We start from the raw sequence: 21,442 nt of genomic DNA on the forward strand, positions 1-21,442 counted from the left end.
AATTTTTACTTTTAATTCTTTTCAAAAGAAAAGTGTTATATTAAAAATAGGAATAGTAATTGATTCTGTATAGTTTAGTTGATTCTATGTAGTTGTACGAGAAAATAACACAATTACAGCAAATAAAATAGTCACGTCCAAACGGATGCAGTACATACCTGTTCGAAAAAATGTATTGATTTAAATATGTGTGTATGTGTGTGTGTGTATATATATATATATATGGAATTTGAATTCGAATATTAGAGGACTTTGTTTGGAATGAGTTTCTTACGTTTAAAAGAATACCATATAAAAAGGTCGCATTGATATATATATATATATATATATATATATATATATATATTTCGTAAGTAAGGACACATCGGTTCTGAAACAACTATATTGGGATACAAGTTGAATGTTATATTTTTCATTCTATCTATGTGTGTGTGTCTGAAGTAACACATAAATAATTAAATATATATAATACTTGTTGATATGAAAACTCATATTAGTTAGCATTATAAAATATTAATTTAACTTATAATGTTTTTCTGCATTAGTACATACTTTAATGTGAAGAACTTGTTATATAATGTTTCAGAATACATGCTTTATCACACATTTGTTAGAACTTTGCACTTATATTTAGACACTTACACATAAGTGCTCCATAAATGTATATTTGAATGTGTTTTCTTGAACATGAAATTCAAAGTTCAATTTCATGTAAAAAAACATTTGTTTGTTGACTGTGTGTTCTATATGAAATTAAAATATGTTGCATATTCTGATTTGTTAAGTATCTCAGAGAGTTGGGAATAAGAAGAGTACTTAGACTCAATTAGTCCTTAATTACAAGGACTATGTGATTGGATATAACTCTCGTGTGTATGTGTATATATATTATATATATATATAGTCATATGCTTAGTGAATTTGATTAAAATTATTTTTATTATGGCTATTCATTGTTATAACTACGATGTTATTTTAAGACTCTGAACAACGTTTAAGAGACACCACTTGGTTCAAACGAAAGTTGTATTTCGTGTCTCTGGTCATTTGGAAAGAATCTTTTATTTAGAAAACAAAAGAGATATAAAGTAAAATTATATATATATATACAGCACCGTGTATAGACTTCAAACTGGTTCATTGCATATCAAATACTATTCTATTTCAATAGGACTCCTGTGGTCTATTAATTAGTGTTATAAGGAAGAAAAAAAAATTATCATTTTGAGTTTTATTACTTTTAAATAGAAAACACACTTAAAAGTCACGTCTTTTAGTAAGAGTTGTATATTTAAATTAAAACTCTTTTTCATTTTTAATAATGATAAATAATAATCATATTTTGAATTTTATTACTTTTAAATAAAATTTGAAAAGTTGCATCATTTAGGAAATCACACAACGTTTATCTTAGAGTTGGAAGGATAATAAATAACTTTTTATTGTGAATCCTAATATAGTTGGAAATCCATGTATTTTTTCAGTAATTTATTAACCATTAGATTGACAGCTGTGGAGAGTCCCCTGTTTTTAGTAGAGTTCATTACCATTAAATTCAAATGCATTAACCGTCTTGTTTTTAGAAAAGACATATCTTTTGAATTTTGGATCCTAAAAAATTAAAAGTAAAAATTGAACGTTTCAAAATTGAATTTTGGAAAATCACATAACGTTTCATTCTGGATTATCTTAGAGTTAGAGGGATAATAAATATTTAGTGATATATAGTCCTACCAAAACATTACTGTAACCGTTGTTTACTTATTTTGTTAAAATACATTTTCTAACTATAAGCAACATCTGTTTAGCCGTATGTACAAGTGAGTAAAGAGCAATTCGATTTTTGTGAAATGGTTTCATTTGGAGAGAAAACGTTTATTTTCAAAATTTTTTTTTTTTTAAAAAAAGGATGAATAATTCTATTTGGGATGAATTGATTTCATCATCCACACTATTTTGACCGTATTTGAAATACATGCAATTATATTTGCAACTATTGGGTCTGAATTTAAAATAAATAAATTAATGAGTAAGATGTTTAGACCTGAGAACAGTCATATGTTATTCAAAGCACTAGTTTGATTGGTACTCAAGCAGTTGTTTGAGTCCAAACTTAAATGAGACATCTTCTTTGCTTTAGTTAATATCACCAGTGTGCTTTAAAATTTATTTATATAACATTATATCTTATATTTATGTATTGATTCAAATATAAGATTTTGTGTTCCTATCTTTCCTCATCAATTATTTTATAATCTTGAAATGTGGGGTATACATACACTACAATTATATGTTTATCATTATTATGAAAATTATTGTGATGATGATATTTGCATAAATTAGAGATTCTGAGTGTGCAACTTGATGCAGTGATTATGTATAGAGATGTTTATATATTTAAAGTGTGTATATATCATTTTACGATTAACCATTGTGTTCTTCTAGTCTTTGAGACATGTTAACAGTTGATTTAAGTCAATAGCTAGTGATAGAAGTAGGAGGATGCACGTACTTCAAAGACGTTTTAAAATAGAAAGACCGTCTTTTCTTTCTAGGAGCGTAGTCCTAGAATTCTCTAGAGAAATAAAATAATATAAGAGACTGGGATTCTTAATTTCTAGGAGCATAGTCCTAGAAGTGTCGAGGGGGATGGGCCTAAGCCCTAACGGAGTCACCTTTGGAAGTAACCTGTCCTTTGTGATTGGAGATCCCATGAATTAGGTTCAACGTGTAGAAACAATCCGTACTGCGTGACTTATTTACAACACTTTCTTATTAGGAGTTTTCTCATGAAAATCTACTCCTACCCATCCCTATGGCACCAGTGCTATTTAATGTGATGTTAGGAAGGGTTTTTCACTGAATGAGCCTGAGGCAAGCAAACTCTTGTAAGGTATAGGTCACATGTACCTTTAGAGGACTCACCTAAGTGAGAGTAGTCGTGAGGCCACGACTATGAGAATTAGGCTATTCTCTAGTAACTCTCATGAGAATTAAGATACCAGCGCATGGCCATTAATAGTGCTACATCGCTAATCAAGTCTTAAGTCAATACTTTGTGTGCTACATGTTGAAATCTGATTCAAGGGGCCGAGTTCAAGACCTAGTCTCTCGGGTTCCTCAGATGGAGACAGTAACACTAAGTGCAAGTTCAAGTCCAGAAGACTTTTGCACCTATTGCATAGTACTCAGTTGCCAAGTTATTTTATTTTTCCATATATCTATATTTATATCTTTATATAATATTTTGAAGTTTGAAGTTTTAAAAACTTGTGGGGGATTGTTAGGTTTTTTTGAATAAGACATAAAAGCTTTTAAAACTTCTTATTTTTGAAGAGGTGTGACGTGACCCCTTATGACTAGTTATGTCTATTGGCTAAGGCTGTGAAAATAGCCTATAAATATATGGTTATTCTAACAGATTAAAGACGTTCTTGTTGGAAATTTTTATATATAAATAATAAAAATTATTTTATGGTCCTATGCACTACGTTTTCTAAAATAGGATTGCAATGTGATTATTGATACTTGATGGATTGGTTGTACTTTCCAATTTGATGGTCTAATTAAGAGTATGGTTTAATAACGTTGAATTGTGATTTTCCAACTTATTTGGTGTGATTTAATTCTAACCATTTGCATCTAAGTTTCCATGATAGGAAATGAGACTTAGGTATGTTTATTTGTAAAGAAGCCGTCCCCCATGTTGTTGTTATATAAGGGTTTTAAACCCTTAGTCAGCCCTATCGAAGAATAACTCTTAGGAGAGGAGTAAAGCACTTTAATGTTTTGCAGGATCACAAACAATTCTAGGGCTATCATCCAAAATCTAAAGGTATATGTGCGTTAATCATCAATCAGGTACGAGACTAAATTATCTGTTTAATTAATTGTAGTATTCTTGATTTCTACATGTAAATTATTTGATTAAAACCCAACAATTATTATCAGAGCCAAGTTTAGTTAGGATTTATATTGTAGAAATCAGGAAAAAGAATGAATTACATATTATTTATTGACATCAGTATGATATTAATCGATTTAAGAATTAATTATGCTGTCAATATTTAACATATAATTAAAAGGGAAAATAATTTGGTGTAGAAATCGAGAATATATATATATTTTAAAGTCGGATCACAAATTGATATTATTACTTAATGTCGAATCGAAACTTTATATTTGTTCTGTTTGCATCCATCGATGTGTTTTCGTTTTGATATATTCTGTGGAAGCATAATTCTTTTCGGTTTGAAAGTTCTTGTGAAATGGGCATTGGTTAGTCATTGTTCACCTCGAGGATCATGTAAATTGCTTAAGCGTGTGTATTACTAGCTATTACATGAATCATAACCCAAATTGTTACGTGATTGATGAATAGAATAATATTATTATATTACGTATTTTTCTGTTTTGCTTGAAGATTATCTGTGCATGTGTACATCATAATTGATTTTTCTATCTTGAGAATTCACGAAAATCAAAAACCTAGATTTTATATGTCATGGGTTATGGCTGATTTTTGTGTGAATAATCCATTAATTTTCTGTTTTGATGCATTATTTGAAGTCATAAACCACCACATCCACATATGTACAGCATGAACATGAAGAATAATAAAGTTTGTGGTTTCATGAATTTAGAGTGGGTTCATCTACAAGTTAATTTTAAACTTGAAAATCTTTTGTTTCATGCGTGGACTAGTTTCATCTAGAATTACAAGTTAGTTTATATGGACTAGTATATATATGTTTATTAAGTTACTAATTTGTCCAGCATGTATGTATATACAATTGTGTATATAGTGCATGAGTAAATTATTTGATATCAGGTTTAAACTTGATGAATATTGAATATAAGGTTAGTGTAACCTGAACAATATCAATTGATATTTGTCTCAAGCATGTTTATTGGATTAATCACATATTACCAGTTTCTTTTTCATTAATTGATGGTCAATATATATGCATGACAGAGAGGTGAATCCAATGTCATGTGAAATATATTGAATAAGGGTTTATATATATTAATATAAGGTGAATCCAATGTCATGGTCAATTAATGTACACTGAGGTATTAAAACTTGCTTTACATGCACATATGCTTCTTGAAGTATTATTTGATATCTCTGTTATGCAGTATATTTGAGATCTCTGTTATGAGTTATTTATCTTGAATTACATGCATTAAGTTTTATTATTTTCTTTTAATTAAAGTATAAAAAGAACTAAGATTTTTAAATCTTGATTGATGTGCATGCTTTATATTATTCACTGTAATTTCTTGATATGTATGAGGAGACTTAATTTTATTTGTGTTAGAGCCATTTAAATTACAGTAAAATTAAGTGTTCCATAATATTTGGGTTTAGTTTATGTGAATTATAAAGAAATTATTGAACTTAAATAAATGAAACTTCTGCAGCATAAGTTCTTTCTTGGGGTTTAGGAAGATCGGTAAATTGACCGTTTCAAAGATGGTAACCAAAGTGTGTAATGTCTGCCAAAGGTGACATGCTCATAGAGGTTATTATTATTTTTTGAAATTTTAAGGCATTGGTCTTATTGAGGTCTTACAGTGTACTTACCTAAATGAGGGCATAAGTTCTGCTAAAAGGTGATCAATGTCTTTAATGTAGTGAGTAGAATATTTGAGAGTGCTTAGATTATAACTAAACAACCCCATTACCAAAAGGTAGTGGAAGTGTTTAGCAATAATTCAAGTATAATCAAATAGGTCTATGCGCGATTTTATCGCAGGTTTGGGGGGTAAAGTAAAATATAAAATTCTGCTAAAAGGTAATTTTTAGATGGCATTTTATTTGTTCCCGCAAGGTGGACGGTTTTTTGCACATAGTAAAACACCCTAAGAAATTCGACTTAAAACCCCAAGCACGAATTAAAGTAATAATCCCTAAAACTGTGACATATTATTTTATATGTTGTTTATGTGGTGTTATTCAATATAACATCAATTCAGGTTATATACGCTTCCGCAATTTTAAAGATAGCTCATAGGGATTGAACCATTGAATGGTTAAAATTATATTGCCTAGAAGACAGATTTTGATTTCTTGGACTACGAGTCTGTATTTTATTTTAAGAAGAAACCCATATGTCTAGTGCAGAATCTTCTTAGGTAGAAAAGTAGTTACATTTTTTTTATGTGGACTAAAGGTACTACCATGCCATTAGATTAATTTATGCTTCTATTGGTCATACAATTCAGGATGGTATTCTAGTTTTTGATACTGCCAATGAGTTTCTTGATTTTATCTTCTTAATTTTATCAAGAAAGAGTTAATAGGCATTAAGAAACAACAACAATACTATTATCTGACATGGTTTATGTTAGTCAGATATGATGACAATGGTTCAGTAAGGAAGTACATCTATATGATGTGCAAGCTGGCTAATGATCTAAGGTAGTAGGGAATCATATTTGATGATAAGTAATTAGTTCACATGGTGATTTATTCTCTGTTTAGGTTTTTCAGCCTTTCAAGGTGAATTATAATTCACAAGAAGTTAAATGTGACATTAACCAGCTGTCAGCACTTTGTGTGATTGAAGGGGAGTGATTTAAGGGTGTCAAAACCGAGTCAGCTTATCTTGTCGTGACAGCAAGAATAGTTTTAAGAAAAAATTAGGCGGCAAAAAGTGTATAAGACTAAACAGAATAAAGAAAGATAGAATAATACATGAAAATACATTGATCATAGAATGATAAATGTTGGTTCTGTAGAAATAAAAGGACATCAAAAGAAAAAGGTCATTGTGGTGAAAAAGAAAAATAAAGTAGGAAAAAAAATTGCCATATTAATATTTGAGCCTAACTTGGAAAAAGTATAAGTATAGACATGGTGGATGGATTCGGATGTGATCCTACTTGTTTCTTGTTTTTTCTATAGACTTGATACCTTCCGAATAAAATCGTGCTTTGGTTAGAGAGGATTCATTTATGCTATGCATAGGATATTGGGGAATGTTTCTCAAAAGAGACTTAAACACTTGGTCAAGGATGAGATTATTGGGCCACAAATTTTATGCGTTGGTTGTGTTAAAGGACAGATGCTAAAAAACGTAATTTTTGAGGCTAGTCGGTCATTCAGTCTTTTGGATAATATACCGACATTTGTGGTTCATTTCTTATTGCAGCTCGTTTGGGGTAAAGGTATTTCATTGTCTTCATTGATGGGTTCTCAAGGTATAATTGTATACTTGATCCACCAGAATCCGAAGCACTTGATATGTGTAAAACATACCAAACTAAAGTTTAAAGTAGTTGGGTATAATGATTATGGTTTTAAGATCGTACTAAGGTTGTGAGTTTTAATGGGAGAATAGTAAGGAGGGTGTAAATTGTAATACTTTCAGTACATACTTAAAGAGCAATGCATTGTGCCACAGTACACCACTCCTAGTTTTCCTGAACAGAATAAAGTTGCAGAAAAATAAAAATGTAAGGATGTCTTATAGAGACAGAGTTATAGAATGCAGATATTAAGGAGCTTAATACTCACACTACCAATGATTATTTTATTGGGTATCTTGAAAGATTAAAGGATTCGAAATTTTACTATCCTGTAAACCTATGGAGATTATTAGAATATGTCATGCATATTTAATGAGAGTGGTGAATCCAGTGGGAGTTTAAGATATTGTAGTTTCTTTTGCAGAAAAACATTTTCAGCAAATATTCTATTTATTTCAGGTTTCATTTTACTTTCTTTAGTGATTTCAGTTAAAGCTCATGTTCCCACTCTTTCAGTTATTCCCACTCAATTAGTTATTTCTTCTTTGTAGGTTTTTCTTTTAGTTTCCAATTTAGTTCCTAAACATGTTTAGCTTAGGAGATCTTCTAGAGCTTGGAAGTATGTTGTAGTCGGTGTTTTTGAGGTGTTTGATGGATACAAGACAAAATTGATGACTAAGTGTTTAAATAAAAGTGAAGTGTTGATTTCTTTGAGATTTTTTTCCAATTTCATTAAAAGACTCTTTAAGAGTCATTTTTTCATTTTCACTCATTTATGGCTTAAGCAAGTTTTACAGCAGTGATATCCAAATTTTGGTACAGTGGTTATTAATTGTAGGTTCAAAGAAAATGTTATGGATAAATACATTTACCTCAAGTTCAGTGGGAGTTATTTTTTGTTTTCCTTGTCCTATATGTTGTGATACATGATATTAAGAATTTTATGTAAAGTTTTTGACATGAATGACATGGGTATGCAAAGTATGTCATTGGCATTAGGATTCATAGAGATCGTGCTACTAGAATACTTGGACTTTTTCTAAAGGCTTATGTTAATTAAATATATGGAAACAATTTAAGGGTGACCAAGCGTAGTAAGCCCATTAACATAAAGTACATTTTCAAGCATGAGAAGGTTTTAAGGTTTAAGTGTCATTAAGATTTCCCTATATGGTTACAGAAAGATTGTTGCAAATCCTCTTACTAAAGTCTTCAGCCGAAGATAATAAAGTATTTAAAGAACATGTGATTCGGATAGGTATTTAAGAGTCATTATGTTATGATGTCTGATATTTCTTTTGTATATGCTACATTACAGTTAGTTTCTGTACGCATTGTGGTGATAGTTATTTTTCCTCCAGTTTACATCTATGGTGACAGTTATTTAAATTCAAAATAATTATTAAAGGTTGTCTGGGAGTGATATTTCACTCATTTGGTTATTTGGGCTAGATATGAGATTGACACCATATCGGTAAATCTAAATATAAGATTTGTCTGGGAGTGATAATACACTCATGAGGTTATTTGGACTAGATGTGAGATTGACACCACATTGGTAAATCCAAACATAAATATTAAAGTTTGCCTGTGGGAGTTTTCACACGTACTCCATGAGGATAGCTTGGGCTAGATATGAGATTGGCTCCATATTGGTAAACCCTGACACTGAACAGAAGGTTGGCGGTTTATTGTAATATGTTCAGGTGTCATACCGCAATGATATGAAGCGGGACGAATAGTGAGGTGTGCGTTTAGACCACATGTAGTTTGCACATCTCATGAAATACAGTAAAAACCACTATATTTGCTTGAAACCTGATGGAATCGGTTTTGAGATCATGGAACTGTTTAGACTAATATATTACTTGTCTACGTATTCATGATCCACTATTGAGGAAGTCTATGGAGGAGAGTGTTCTAAAGTATCAATCCATCTATTTCGATAATTGTATTTTTATAAAACAAAAATGAGTGACCACTCGACTTTTTCTAAAGTGTGTTGCCATCCACAATGTCATTTTTATAAAACTTAGAGTGCATGGACTAAGTGGGAGATTGTTGGAAATTTTTATATATAAATAATAAATTTTTTTTTATGGTCCTATGCACTATGTTTGCTAAAATATGATTGCAATGTGATTATTGGTACTTGATGGATTGGGTTGTACTTTTCAATTTGGTGGTCTAATTGGGAGTATGGTTTTATAACGTTGGATTGTGGTTTTCCAAATTATTTGGTATGATTTAATTCTAACCATTTATATCTAAGTTTTCATGATGGGAAGGGAGACTTAGGTATGTTTAGTTGTAGAGAAGCCGTCCCCCCCCCCCCCCCCCCGGCGCCCGCGTACGGGGTTGTTGTTATATAAGGGTTTTAAACCCTTATTCAGCCTTATCGAAGAACAACTCTCAGAAGGGGGTAAAGCACTCTAATATTTTGTAGGATCACAAACAATTCTAAGGCTATCATCCAAAATCTAAAGGTATATGTGCGTTAATCATCAATCAGGTACGAGACTAAATTATCTGTTTAATTAATTATAGTATTCTTGATTTCTACATGTAAATTATTTTATTAAAACCCAACAGTTTTTACTTCTCTTCTTCAGTTTCTTTTCTAAAACTCATTCCTTCATTCTTCAACCAAATACTATATTATATATATTTAATTATACATCTGAGTTTATGGGCAACATGACACTACAAGATTTGGTGATTGTCAATCTGTGAATGTGCACATGGAGGACATTGGAGTTGTATCTTGGAGCCTTTCATAGTCGTCACATCCTGCACGTAGAGAGGCTGTAAAGGCTTTAGGATAGTGCAGTATTGTGTGCCTCTCTATTAAACACGCCAGGAGTTTCTTACTCTCTACTACTCTAATATGTATTTGTTGTTATTTTACTAGCTTATTATTTTAGTATATTGTTTTATTTATACTATATATATTGTGGTATGATTACATTGTTAATTATATGAATATAGAAGGGTTTTAGTCCAAAGTGTATTTTGATATGATTATGTGAATGGACTTAAAAATGAGATTGTATAAAAATATCCAAAATCCCCAACAATTACAAACCTATCTTTCAATGGAAATTTCATTGTCATGTTCCTCATCCTTATCAGTTCATTGCATTATCGATTCTGCTGCTCCACCTCGCCGTCGTGTTTTCGCCAATTTCGATCACGGCCATGGCGAACCCGGAAAATCCTTTCCTTTTATCCAAATATCACTTCAGGTCACTGTCCAGTACTAGTTCAGGTCATTGTCCTCCCCTGCAACATTATTTGCAGATGGTAAATACGGGATTGGTCCTTATTTCAGTAGGAGCTATGTTGTGTCTTGCCCTTTGGTTATTCTATGCAAACTGCCCCCAAAGGAAGGAAGTGTTTGTGAAGTTATCTTCAAGAATAAAAGGCAGTTGCAGTAGCAAGAATAGTAGCAACAATAATTTATCGTCAAGAAGCACTCCTCCAAAGAGTGGAGTTGAATGCTTACCGAAATATAGATGTAGATGTAGGAAAAAAAAATTGAAAATTAGATGTTACAGGCTCTGTTTTATCCCCTTGTTAGCAGAAGAAATCAAGGTGGGGCAAAGCACCATTTTTTTTTCTTCTCCTCTTATTGCAACAACTGCCAGTACTAGTTTTGCTTTATTTTGGGGTTTCAATCAAACACAGGAAACCCTTCAATTCCCTTTTTGAGCCTTCATCTCGAAAACCCATAATTTTTGGTTTGGTAAAGGCATTTTTGGAAGAGTAAAATGGTAAAATAGGCATTATATTAATTGAGGGGTGTTTTTGCACAAATTGAGAAGAATAGGGGTGTTTTTTGCACACCTTTTTAAGCAGGGGGGTAAAAGTACTAAGAAAAGTATACTTTAGGGGTGTTGCTTGCACTTACCCCATTTTTTTATATACATAAAATTCAGAATAAAAGAAATGCTCTGATGAGGAAAATTTATACAAGAGAAAGGAATTTAGTTACATTTCAGTCATGGTGGCTTCATCACTCCCTTAAGAGGGGGTGTTTAAGCTAGCAAATTAATAAGAAAATAACACATAAAAATAAAATAATTTTTTATAGATTGCAAAGAATTACAAAAAAAGATGTAAGAGAATACAAAGCTATCTGTAACTCTAATATATTCTTCCCTACTCCCTTATATATCCTTCCCCCGGTTTTGAGAGTCCCTATTGATAGAGTTTAGAAGGGAAGAATTAGGACGGAAAAAGAAAAAAAAAAAAAACTTGAAAATCAAAATACAAGAGGGAAAAAAGAAAAAGAAAAAAAATCTAAATACATTTAAATATTGATAAAATCTTGTTAGTTTCCAATTTGAATTGATATTTGATTCGAAAAACTTTTCCCACAAATCCAATGCTGGTCTAATTTTGAATTTGAAATTGACTAGCCATGTATAAAAAATAGAACAATTGTGTTGAAATCAGGAATTGAACTTGATATCCCTTATAAAGTTGGTTATGTACTAGACCATCTCTCCTACAATAGTTCTGGCGCTCTTCATCAGCTATAAATAAATTCTAATCCTTTATGTAGCCAGAAATTCTCATATTTTTGTTATTTTCCTTCTTTTCTTCTTATGAAATTAACCCTTATAAAAAATGAAAAACAAAGATAAGAACATTTAACTAATATAAAAGATTAATTAAATATTTATTTTTGAGTACAAAATTTCAAGTTTTGTGCACTTATCATAACTTAGTCAGCAATGCTTAAAGTCATAACTTCTAAATATGTACTATATGTTGAACAAAATTAAAAAGATACCTGATATGTTGTTCCAAGTAGCAAGAAACAGTGATGGTCACTAACCAAAACACATTTGAATCACAAGTACCAACAAAATTTACCAAAATATAGCCATTAGCATATACTAAAAAATATGTACAAATGACATTAAAGTGAATGACAAAATACTAACAATTGAAGCCGTGGAGGGAAACTTTCCCACCACTCATAAAATGCCATATGTCAGCCGAGTAAAAAAAGAAACCCAATCATACACGCGGTCCAGAGAGAGTAGCCCATTGAATAAAGTTACAGTAAGGAAAAACCCAATATCCGAAGCAGCCCAATGACTAAGATCCAGCTTGGAAAATCTAGCCTTAGGTTATAACCACATGCAGCTGGCAATAACGCCCGAAAATAAATGATACACAATTATAAAAATTTAAAGCTATAAATGTAACGGTTCGTAACGTCCCCAGAGAATCCTGACTGTAGCAAATATAAATACAAAGACTAAGATCAAAAGGAGATCATCTGATTCTCGTTCAAAGTAGCCTTTGTTCTCTCTTTCTCAATATTCTGTACAACAGTTCGTATACTTTCCTGATTAAGTGTTTGAAGTGTTGATCTTTAGGGTCGAATCATCATATTTGGGCTGAAATTTTTTACACTTACACTTTGGTGCCGTATGTGGGAAGGGGATTAAAGGCCTCTCACCACCATTGTTGAGTTGTTTGATACATGCGACATTGCTCCGGGATGACAATGGGATCGGACGCCATTCAAATGCAACAGTTAGAAATCATACAAAAATGCATGAAGAGATGCAGGAATAATTCAATCCTATGTGCCAAGCGAATGAGGCCAATTGCCCAGTATATCAATACTTTAAGGCAAGCCAGTGAGGCAAGCACCGCTTAAATCAATGCCCTACAACAGGAGAACGAGAAACTCAGGGCTGATGCCTCCTCCCTTGCCAGCTGTTGATCGACGGATCCCCTAAGATCAACAGCTCGAGCATTGGAAGGAACAGTTGAACCGGCTGCTAGTCCCAACTGTTCAAGGGGACAATAACAACCTTCAGTAACCAAGGATTCCTCCACAAAATCCTATCGCACTTCGAGCCACGCCCGAACAAAATGTGAATGACGCAGCCAGTTAATCCCAAGTCGCGGCGGAATCTACATTAGGAATACCACGTTATACACTAACACAAGGCTTTGAAGATCACGCTGAATCTGAGAAACGTAACACTTTAATTCCGAAGGGATATCTTCAACATTTGATTGACAACGATATCCGGGCAAGTTCAGGAGAGAAGTGGATGAACAGATCAAGGGACTGAAGGACCAAACGCCTGAAGACATGTCCAGAGAGTTCACAGCCTCCATAATCAAAACCCCCTTCACCAATGAGATAGAACAAATTGGGAGGCTAAAAAGGTTTATCATGCAAAAGTTTATCAAATTTGATGGGACTGAAGATCCAATGAAGCATTTAGACCACTACAGCCAGAAAATGACTTTGGATGCACGAAATGATCTATTCTTGTGTAAAATATTCCCATCCAGCTTAATAGGGGTAGCACTAGAATGGTTCAAAAATAGACCTTACAAAATAGGGTTAGCACTAGAATGGTTCAAAAATAGACCTTAAAAGTCAATCCTGGATTTCAAGATGTTGTGCATGGTTTTCTTGGCACAATATAGTGGGAATAAAAAGCAGAAAAAAACCATATCGAACCTATTTACCATACGGCAAATGAAAAAAGAAAAACTCCAAACTTCCTAACCAGGTTTAACATGGAATCCTCAGAAATCTCCGATTGCAACCAAGCAACTGTTGTGGAAGCATTCAAGATTGCATTTTTATTTAATTACGTGGCTATTTGTTTAATAGCTTTTATATTTAATTATGTGTTTAATTGTTTTATTTAATTATTTTAATTGAGTTAATTAAATTATTTATGTGGCTAATTGTGTATGTGTATTTTATTTGATTTCATATGATGTGTTTGTGAAATTAAAATTATGTTCAAATGTTTAATTGTGCTAGTAAATGATTTGTTTATTTTTATTTTAGAAAGTTTAAGGATTTGGGTATAGCTTATGGACCAGCTAGATGGGTCTTGGACTATTTGAGTGGAATCCTAAATGGGTTGGATAGTGACCATGGGGATTAGTACTTATATATATAATAATATTTCTCTTTCTCTCTCTCTCTATATATATATATATATAGTATTTTCATTAAAAATAATGTTTTATTAAATTAGTTACCAAGTTTAAGTTTGTTAGACGTAGGTTAGGTCTAGGATATATGTAGTATATATTTATCAATATATATACATTTAAAGTAAATCTAGAAAGAGAAAAATAGAAACTAGAGAGAGAAAGAGAAAGAGAGAGAGAAGGAAGAAGAAGAAGAAGGACCATTAGAAAAGAAGAATAAAGAAGAAGGAGTTTAGCTTTCGATCCGAAAGTTTAAGACAAGTTCTTTGTTCTATACTTCTCCCTTAGACCTGTGATCTATATGTCTCTAGTATAACTTTAGGGATGATTAAAGAACTATTAAAATCTGAATCCATGTTTAAATTGATCTAGAAAATACGGTTTTATGACTATATGTTCATATTGATGTTCCTGATGTATGAATTATTAAATTGATGCTTAGATCTACTTTAATGGGATTTTTACATGTTAAATTGATGTAGATTTGTTCTTGGATGTTTGTGGGACTTAGTAACATGCATTAGGACCCGTAACAAGAAAGAACATGGCTGAAAAATGGGGTTTCGGGCTATTCACGAAGCAGTGCTTGAGCACCATATTACAGTACTCGAGCACTATCTTCTGCGAAAGGGTGCTCGAGCACCATGTGAAGGTGCTCGAGCACACCAATGAGTGTCCCGTTTGGCCCCGAATTGTTTATTTAAGGTCCCGAAGACTAAATATGGACCTAAGGATGATGATATGTGAATTTAAATAGGCATGAATAGAACGATGTATGAAATTTGAATTTACTTAATGATGAATTACGGAATTTAGGGTTAGTTTATTACGGTAGAATGGAATACAAAGAAAGTGGGAATGGAATGGTTTTTTTTTTTTTTTTTTTTTTTTTTTTTTTTTTTTTTTCCATTTTTACGTTTGGTGCCCGATTTTAAACTTGGAATCGTCATTCTCTACCATTCTTGGAGAATGGTCATTTCATCAAAATCATTCCACCTTCGGACAAAAAGAATGACTATTCCATTCCTACTTAAAAAAAACAAAATAAAAAAATATAAAAAAAATAAAGCTGAAGTGCTGTCGCTAACAAATTACAAACCGACCACAACAATCCTGAGAACCAAAGCCAGCCCCGACAAGTAAGACTGTCGGCGTAATGAACCGGCGAGTTATTGTGACGACTCTGGTTTTATAAGTCAGTGCGTCCGACCCGAAGGTTGATCCGATAACGGATCCTGAATGTGGAAGTGAAAACATAAGCAAGGTCTCTAGGGATGTATCGTCCCTAAGATACCTAAGCGACCTTCCATGAAGTCATGGAAATCAATGAGAATGAAAACGGAAGCAAGGGTTAAAAATAGACCAAGTATGGGCCCAAGGGAAAAATGGTCCTTTCGCACAGAAAATGAAGTCTCTAGATGTAACACCCCCACATTTTCCACGCATAAGTTGATCAGGCTTATACACGAAAAACGAGGGATATCAAAAACAATTGGCAATATACAAGCATGGAATACAAAATGATGGAATTAAAAGAATTTAGACAGGAAAGAAACATTAAATAATACAACATCCATCCATCCTTTATTTAATGCAGTACTTCATTACAACTTGGAAATCCTACGTCAGGGATCCCTAAATATAACCCTGAGAGTTCAACGTCAAAAGTAAATAAAAACTGAAACTGAAGTATTACATAAAACTTCTACCCTGCACTGGATCGTAAGAGTAGATGAGTTCGGATGATGGTCCCACACTGCTAACCTCAGCCTTGAAACGGATACTGACCGTATCCTGAAATAACAACAATGGTGGGTCAACCCCACGAGCAAGTCCTCTCTACTATGACCCAAATCAGAGAATCAAATAAATTAATCATTATGAATCGGTTGAGTACTATATCTGTATACATCCTACGGGAACTATCCGATGTATAACATGACCTCAACCAGAATAGACGGTGATCACTTAGACTCACACTAGGTGGTCAAGTGTCGCCTTTCCCTACCCGGGAAATCAGCTATTATACATGGTGTACGGTACTGACAACACAGACTATAACGAACTACACAGTGATAACACCTCGCAAAGTACTGATGAATATACTGAGCATATAAATTAGGCAACACATGCCAACAATATTAATAAATGTACCGAGTATGTCAATTTAGGCAACACATGCCAATAATATTAATAAATATACCGAGTATGTCAATTAGGCAACACATGCCAATAATATTAAACCACATACCCCGACAGCCACACATCTGTCTATCGCAACGAATGCATAAGGTATAAATGAGTCTAAACTTATTAGCCAGCTCATATGGTTCTATATGGCAACACATCCATATAATATAAATGCGACATAATTAAACAGTCCATTTATTTCCTGAAATGCACACAGCATAATAATCATGGTTTATATATCAATTAACAGTATAAACATCCTATAAGATATCATGGATAATTTATCTGACTAAAACCATGGCCTTATTTAATTTAACAGTAATGTTTGATACCATTAAATACGATAATAACACTATTTATATTTAACAATGTCGTTAAATAAATCACATTAGTATCCGTACTGCGAACGAGCCAATAAATGCTTAGAAAAGATTAATCGGCCATAAGAATAAGTAACGGGTGTTAAAATAATAATTTCGTGGCCCGTTAAACCCGTAATTACCAACACAGTACCTAAAAATCCAAGTTTAAGGTTCTGGAATTTACAAAACAGGCCCTAGGGGTATTCTGGTAATTTCCAGCAGCTGTAGGGACCCCACACGCGCCCTCACGCGCCTCCCAGAGCCTCCCCACGCGCAGCCCAACCTTCCCCACTCTCCCACGCGCCTCCACGCGCGTCTGGCATCAGCCACGCGCTCCCACGCGCGTCTGGAGAGTCCCACGCGCGTGCACGCGCTGCCACGCGCGCACTAGGGGTGCCTTGCTGACGCGGCGTGTGCTGGTTGGTCGGTTGCATCAGATTTCCTACGTGCGCGCCACACCGGATCAATCCACCTACATCTCCTCCATCCAACGTCCACGGATCCGGGTGTACCGCGGTATCATGGACCGCGATGCACCGGATCAATCAGACTCCACTAATGGCCAGGATGCGCGCGTACACCTCCTATGGTGCGCCGCGTCGCACCGGATCACTCCGGTCGTCTCCCCCACTGCCGGCGACCGGAAAACTCGCCGGAAGGTCGCCGGAAATTGCAGAAAATGCCCGGAAAAATCTAGAAAATTCTAGAAAAATCCCTAAAGTCTTATTTAATTATTTTTAGCCATTATTAATTTCATAGGACATTAAATAAATATATACCATCCTATATAATTAAAATTCCATTAATTTAACAAAATAAAATTAATAATTTATTAACCTCCAAACCTTGGCTCTATGCATAAAAATAAGCTAAACAATTAATTTATTAATTCAAAGGGGAAAAGTAGATAATAACTTGCCTTTTTGGATTTAAAATAAATCCGCCGGTCTGCGCGTAGTCGGGTAAAATTGCCTACACCGGTCCAAGCTTCTTTCTCTTTCTCTTTTCCTTTCACTCTTATAAAATAGCTCTCTAGAATTTATACTTTGCTTCTAACTCCCTTTTATTTTCTTCTAAGGCAAGCTAGTTAATTTATATACAAAATATATAATATAAATATTACAAATATCTTATTTTTTTCATCAACTAACCATCCTCCCAACCATATGGCTTCAATTCCAACCATAACCATTGATGCAATCCTATCCTAATCTCTAGTTTCATCATGACTTTGGTTTAATACTATTATTATTATTATAACTATTATTATTATTATTACTAATATTATTATTAATAAACTTTTATTATTATTATTATATTATTATTATTATTATTATTAAACTAATATAATTATTATTATTGTTATTACAAAATAATATATTATATCATCATAATACTTTATAACACAAATATAATATTCTAATTAACTAATATTGCTTAATTAAACATAATCAACAAATAAAATTAATTATAATAATACATGCACAATTAAATACATAAATTTACTATTTTAACATACACAATTAATTTACATGCACCATTAAATGAACTTAATATAACAATGAAGCATGCACAATAATAGGTACAGGAATCCACACACATAATTGAATTTAAATACACTAAACTCTTTAATTAATTACGGGGTATTACATTCTCCCCCCCTAATAACGGAATTTCGTCCCCGAAATTCACTACATACCTGTATTAAAGAGCTCTGGATACTTGGCACGGATAATATCTTCCCGTTCCCAAGTAGACTCTGTAGCACTATGATGACTCCACTGTACACGTACTAATGGAATAGTCTTCGTGCGCAGTATCTGATTCCTACGATCGAGAATACAGTAAGGTTGTTCCAAATAGGTTGCATCAGGTTGCAACTCAATCTCACCCACATCAATGTGTTGATATCGGTCTTCGTCCCGTAGAAATTTTCGCAGCATAGATACATGAAAAACATTATGTACCCTATGAAGATTATCTGGTAGAGCCAGACGATAAGCTACTGCCCCAATCCGATCTGTAATCATAAAAGGACCCACAAAACGAGGCGATAACTTACCCTTTGACCCAAACCGCATTACTCCCTTCATAGGAGAAACCTTAAGCAAAACCTGATCACCAACCTTAAACTCCAAAACACGAGTTCGACGGTCAGCATAACTTTTTTGTCTGCTTTGAGCTGTACGCATCCGATCCCTAATGATAGCGATCTTTTCTGACGTGTCCTTAATAAATTCAGGACCCAAAAAGCTGTTCTCACCAACTCCAAGCCAACAGACAGGAGACCTACACGGTCTGCCGTACAAAGCCTCAAATGGTGCCATACCAATAGTTTTCTGATAACTATTGTTATAAGCAAACTCTGAAAGCGGCAAATATTCCTCCCAATTGCCCTTAAAATCAAGAACACATGCCCGCAACATGTCTTCTAAAATCTGATTAACTCGCTCAGTCTGTCCATCTGTTTGAGGATGATAAGCAGTGCTAAGATATAGTTCTGTACCCAAAGCCTGCTGAAAGCTCCTCCAAAATCCTGAGACAAACTTCGGATCTCTATCTGATACGATGGACAATGGTACACCATGAAGTTTCACCATTTCTGCAATATACAGCTTAGCATACTGTTCTGACGTAAAGTTTGAACGAACAGGCAGAAAGTGAGCGGACTTGGTCAATCTATCAACAATGACCCAAATAGAGTTGTGATTATGCTGTGAAGTAGGTAATCCCTCTATAAAGTCCATGGAAATACTTTCCCATTTCCACTCTGGTATGGGAAGTGGCTGTAACGATCCTGGCGGTCTCTGATGATCAATCTTAATCATCTGACAGGTGCTACATTTAGAGACAAAGATAGCTATATCTCTTTTCATGCCGGCCCACCAAAACTGGCGTTTCATGTCCTGATACATCTTGTCTCCCCCTGGATGTACAGAGAACTGAGAAGTATGTGTCTCTCTCATCACAACATTTCTCAAATTATCAGCTGAAGGCACAATTAAACGTCCCTTGTACCTCAATCCTCCATCAGTCCCTATAGAATAAAAAGGAACATCTCCGGAGGCTAACTCCGAAACCCGATCAATACACTGTTGATCTGAGAGTTGCGCTTGAATGACCTGATGAATGATAGAAGGAGTTACTACCACACATGCCATAAAAGCGTCTGCTAACTCATCAACCGTCTTCAAAGCATCCCACTCTGTTGTAAACAAAGCTGAAAGGCTGACATAGGGTCGGCGGCTGAGTGCGTCTGCTACAACATTCGCTTTCCCTGGATGATACTGAATAGAGAAGTGATAGTCTTTCACGAATTCCAACCATCTGCGCTGTCTCATATTCAGTTCCCTCTGTGTGAACAAATACTGTAGACTCTTATGATCGCTAAACAATCGAAAAGTCTCCCCCAAAAGATAATGTCTCCAAATACGCAAGGCAAAAACCACTGCGGCGAGCTCTAGGTCGTGAGTCGGGTAATTAAGCTCATGAGGCTTAAGCTTCCTAGACCCATAAGAAACTGGTCGCTCTTCTTGCATCAACACACAACCCAAACCCTTCAGAGAAGCGTCGGTAAATACGAAATACTCGATTCCACTCTGAGGTGTGGCTAAGACAGGTGCAGAAGTTAACTTGCTCTTCAATTCAGCAAAAGCAGCCTGACAAGAATCATCCCATACAAATGGTACATTCTTCTTAGTTAGATGAGTAAGTGGACCCGCAATTTTGGAAAATCCCTGGATGAACCGGCGATAATACCCCGCCAATCCCAGAAAACTGCGAATCTCTGTCGGTGAGGTAGGCTGTCCCCACTCCATAATGGCCGCAACCTTGGCTGGATCTACTGCTAACCCTTCTTCTGACACTACATGACCTAGAAATTTGACCTCTTTCTGCCAAAATTCACACTTCTCAAACTTCGCAAACAACTGATGTTCTCGAAGTGTCTGCAATACTGTGCGTAAATGTCTAGCATGGTCCTTCTCCGACTTAGAGTAAACCAGAATATCATCAATGAAAACAATGACAAACTGATCTAAGTATTCTCTGAATACTCTATTCATCAAGTCCATAAAGACAGCTGGAGCGTTCGTTAAACCGAAAGGCATAACACGAAACTCATAAGATCCGTACCTCGTGAGAAATGCTGTCTTTGGAACATCTTGTTCTCTGACTCGTAGCTGATGATAACCAGACCTCAAATCGATCTTTGAGAAGTAAGTAGCTCCCTTCAACTGATCAAACAGGTCATCAATTCTGGGCAACGGGTACTTGTTGCGAACAGTGACCTTGTTCAGTTCTCTGTAATCAATACAAAGACGAAGAGATCCATCCTTCTTCTTGACAAACAGTACTGGTGCTCCCCATGGTGAAGTACTTCTGCGAATAAATCCCTGGCTGAGCAACTGTTGAATTTGATCTTTCAACTCTCGCATCTCCACTGGTGCCATTCTGTACGGCACCTTAGCAATAGGCGTAGTGCCTGGAGCTAAATCAATAACGAAGTCTATCTCTCGACTCGGTGGCAAGCCTGGAATTTCCTGGAATACATCCTGGAATTCCTGTACTACCGGGATGCTGTCAAGAGATACCGTAGTCGCTTCCTGTGAGTCCTCCTCAAGAACGAATAAATAAGTGCTAGGCCC

General features: G+C 34.4%; 1 protein-coding gene across 1 annotated transcript; it reads right to left on the bottom strand.

Annotated features, from left to right (window-relative positions):
- Positions 1-12,930: 12,930 nt before the first annotated feature.
- Positions 12,931-21,112, bottom strand: LOC132280984 (uncharacterized; the record flags this gene model as incomplete). Its single annotated transcript, XM_059782727.1, has 3 exons — positions 12,931-13,068; positions 13,210-13,490; positions 20,689-21,112. Coding segments are annotated over 3 exons (843 nt in total), but the record flags the coding sequence as incomplete, so codon positions are not given.
- Between the last annotated feature and the right edge of the window lie 330 nt (positions 21,113-21,442).

This window comes from Cornus florida, unplaced genomic scaffold (assembly GCF_030987335.1).
Source record: "Cornus florida cultivar Cherokee Brave unplaced genomic scaffold, ASM3098733v1 CherokeeBrave_3.0.0_Hap2_Chr11, whole genome shotgun sequence".
NCBI classification, from domain to species: Eukaryota; Viridiplantae; Streptophyta; class Magnoliopsida; order Cornales; family Cornaceae; genus Cornus; species Cornus florida.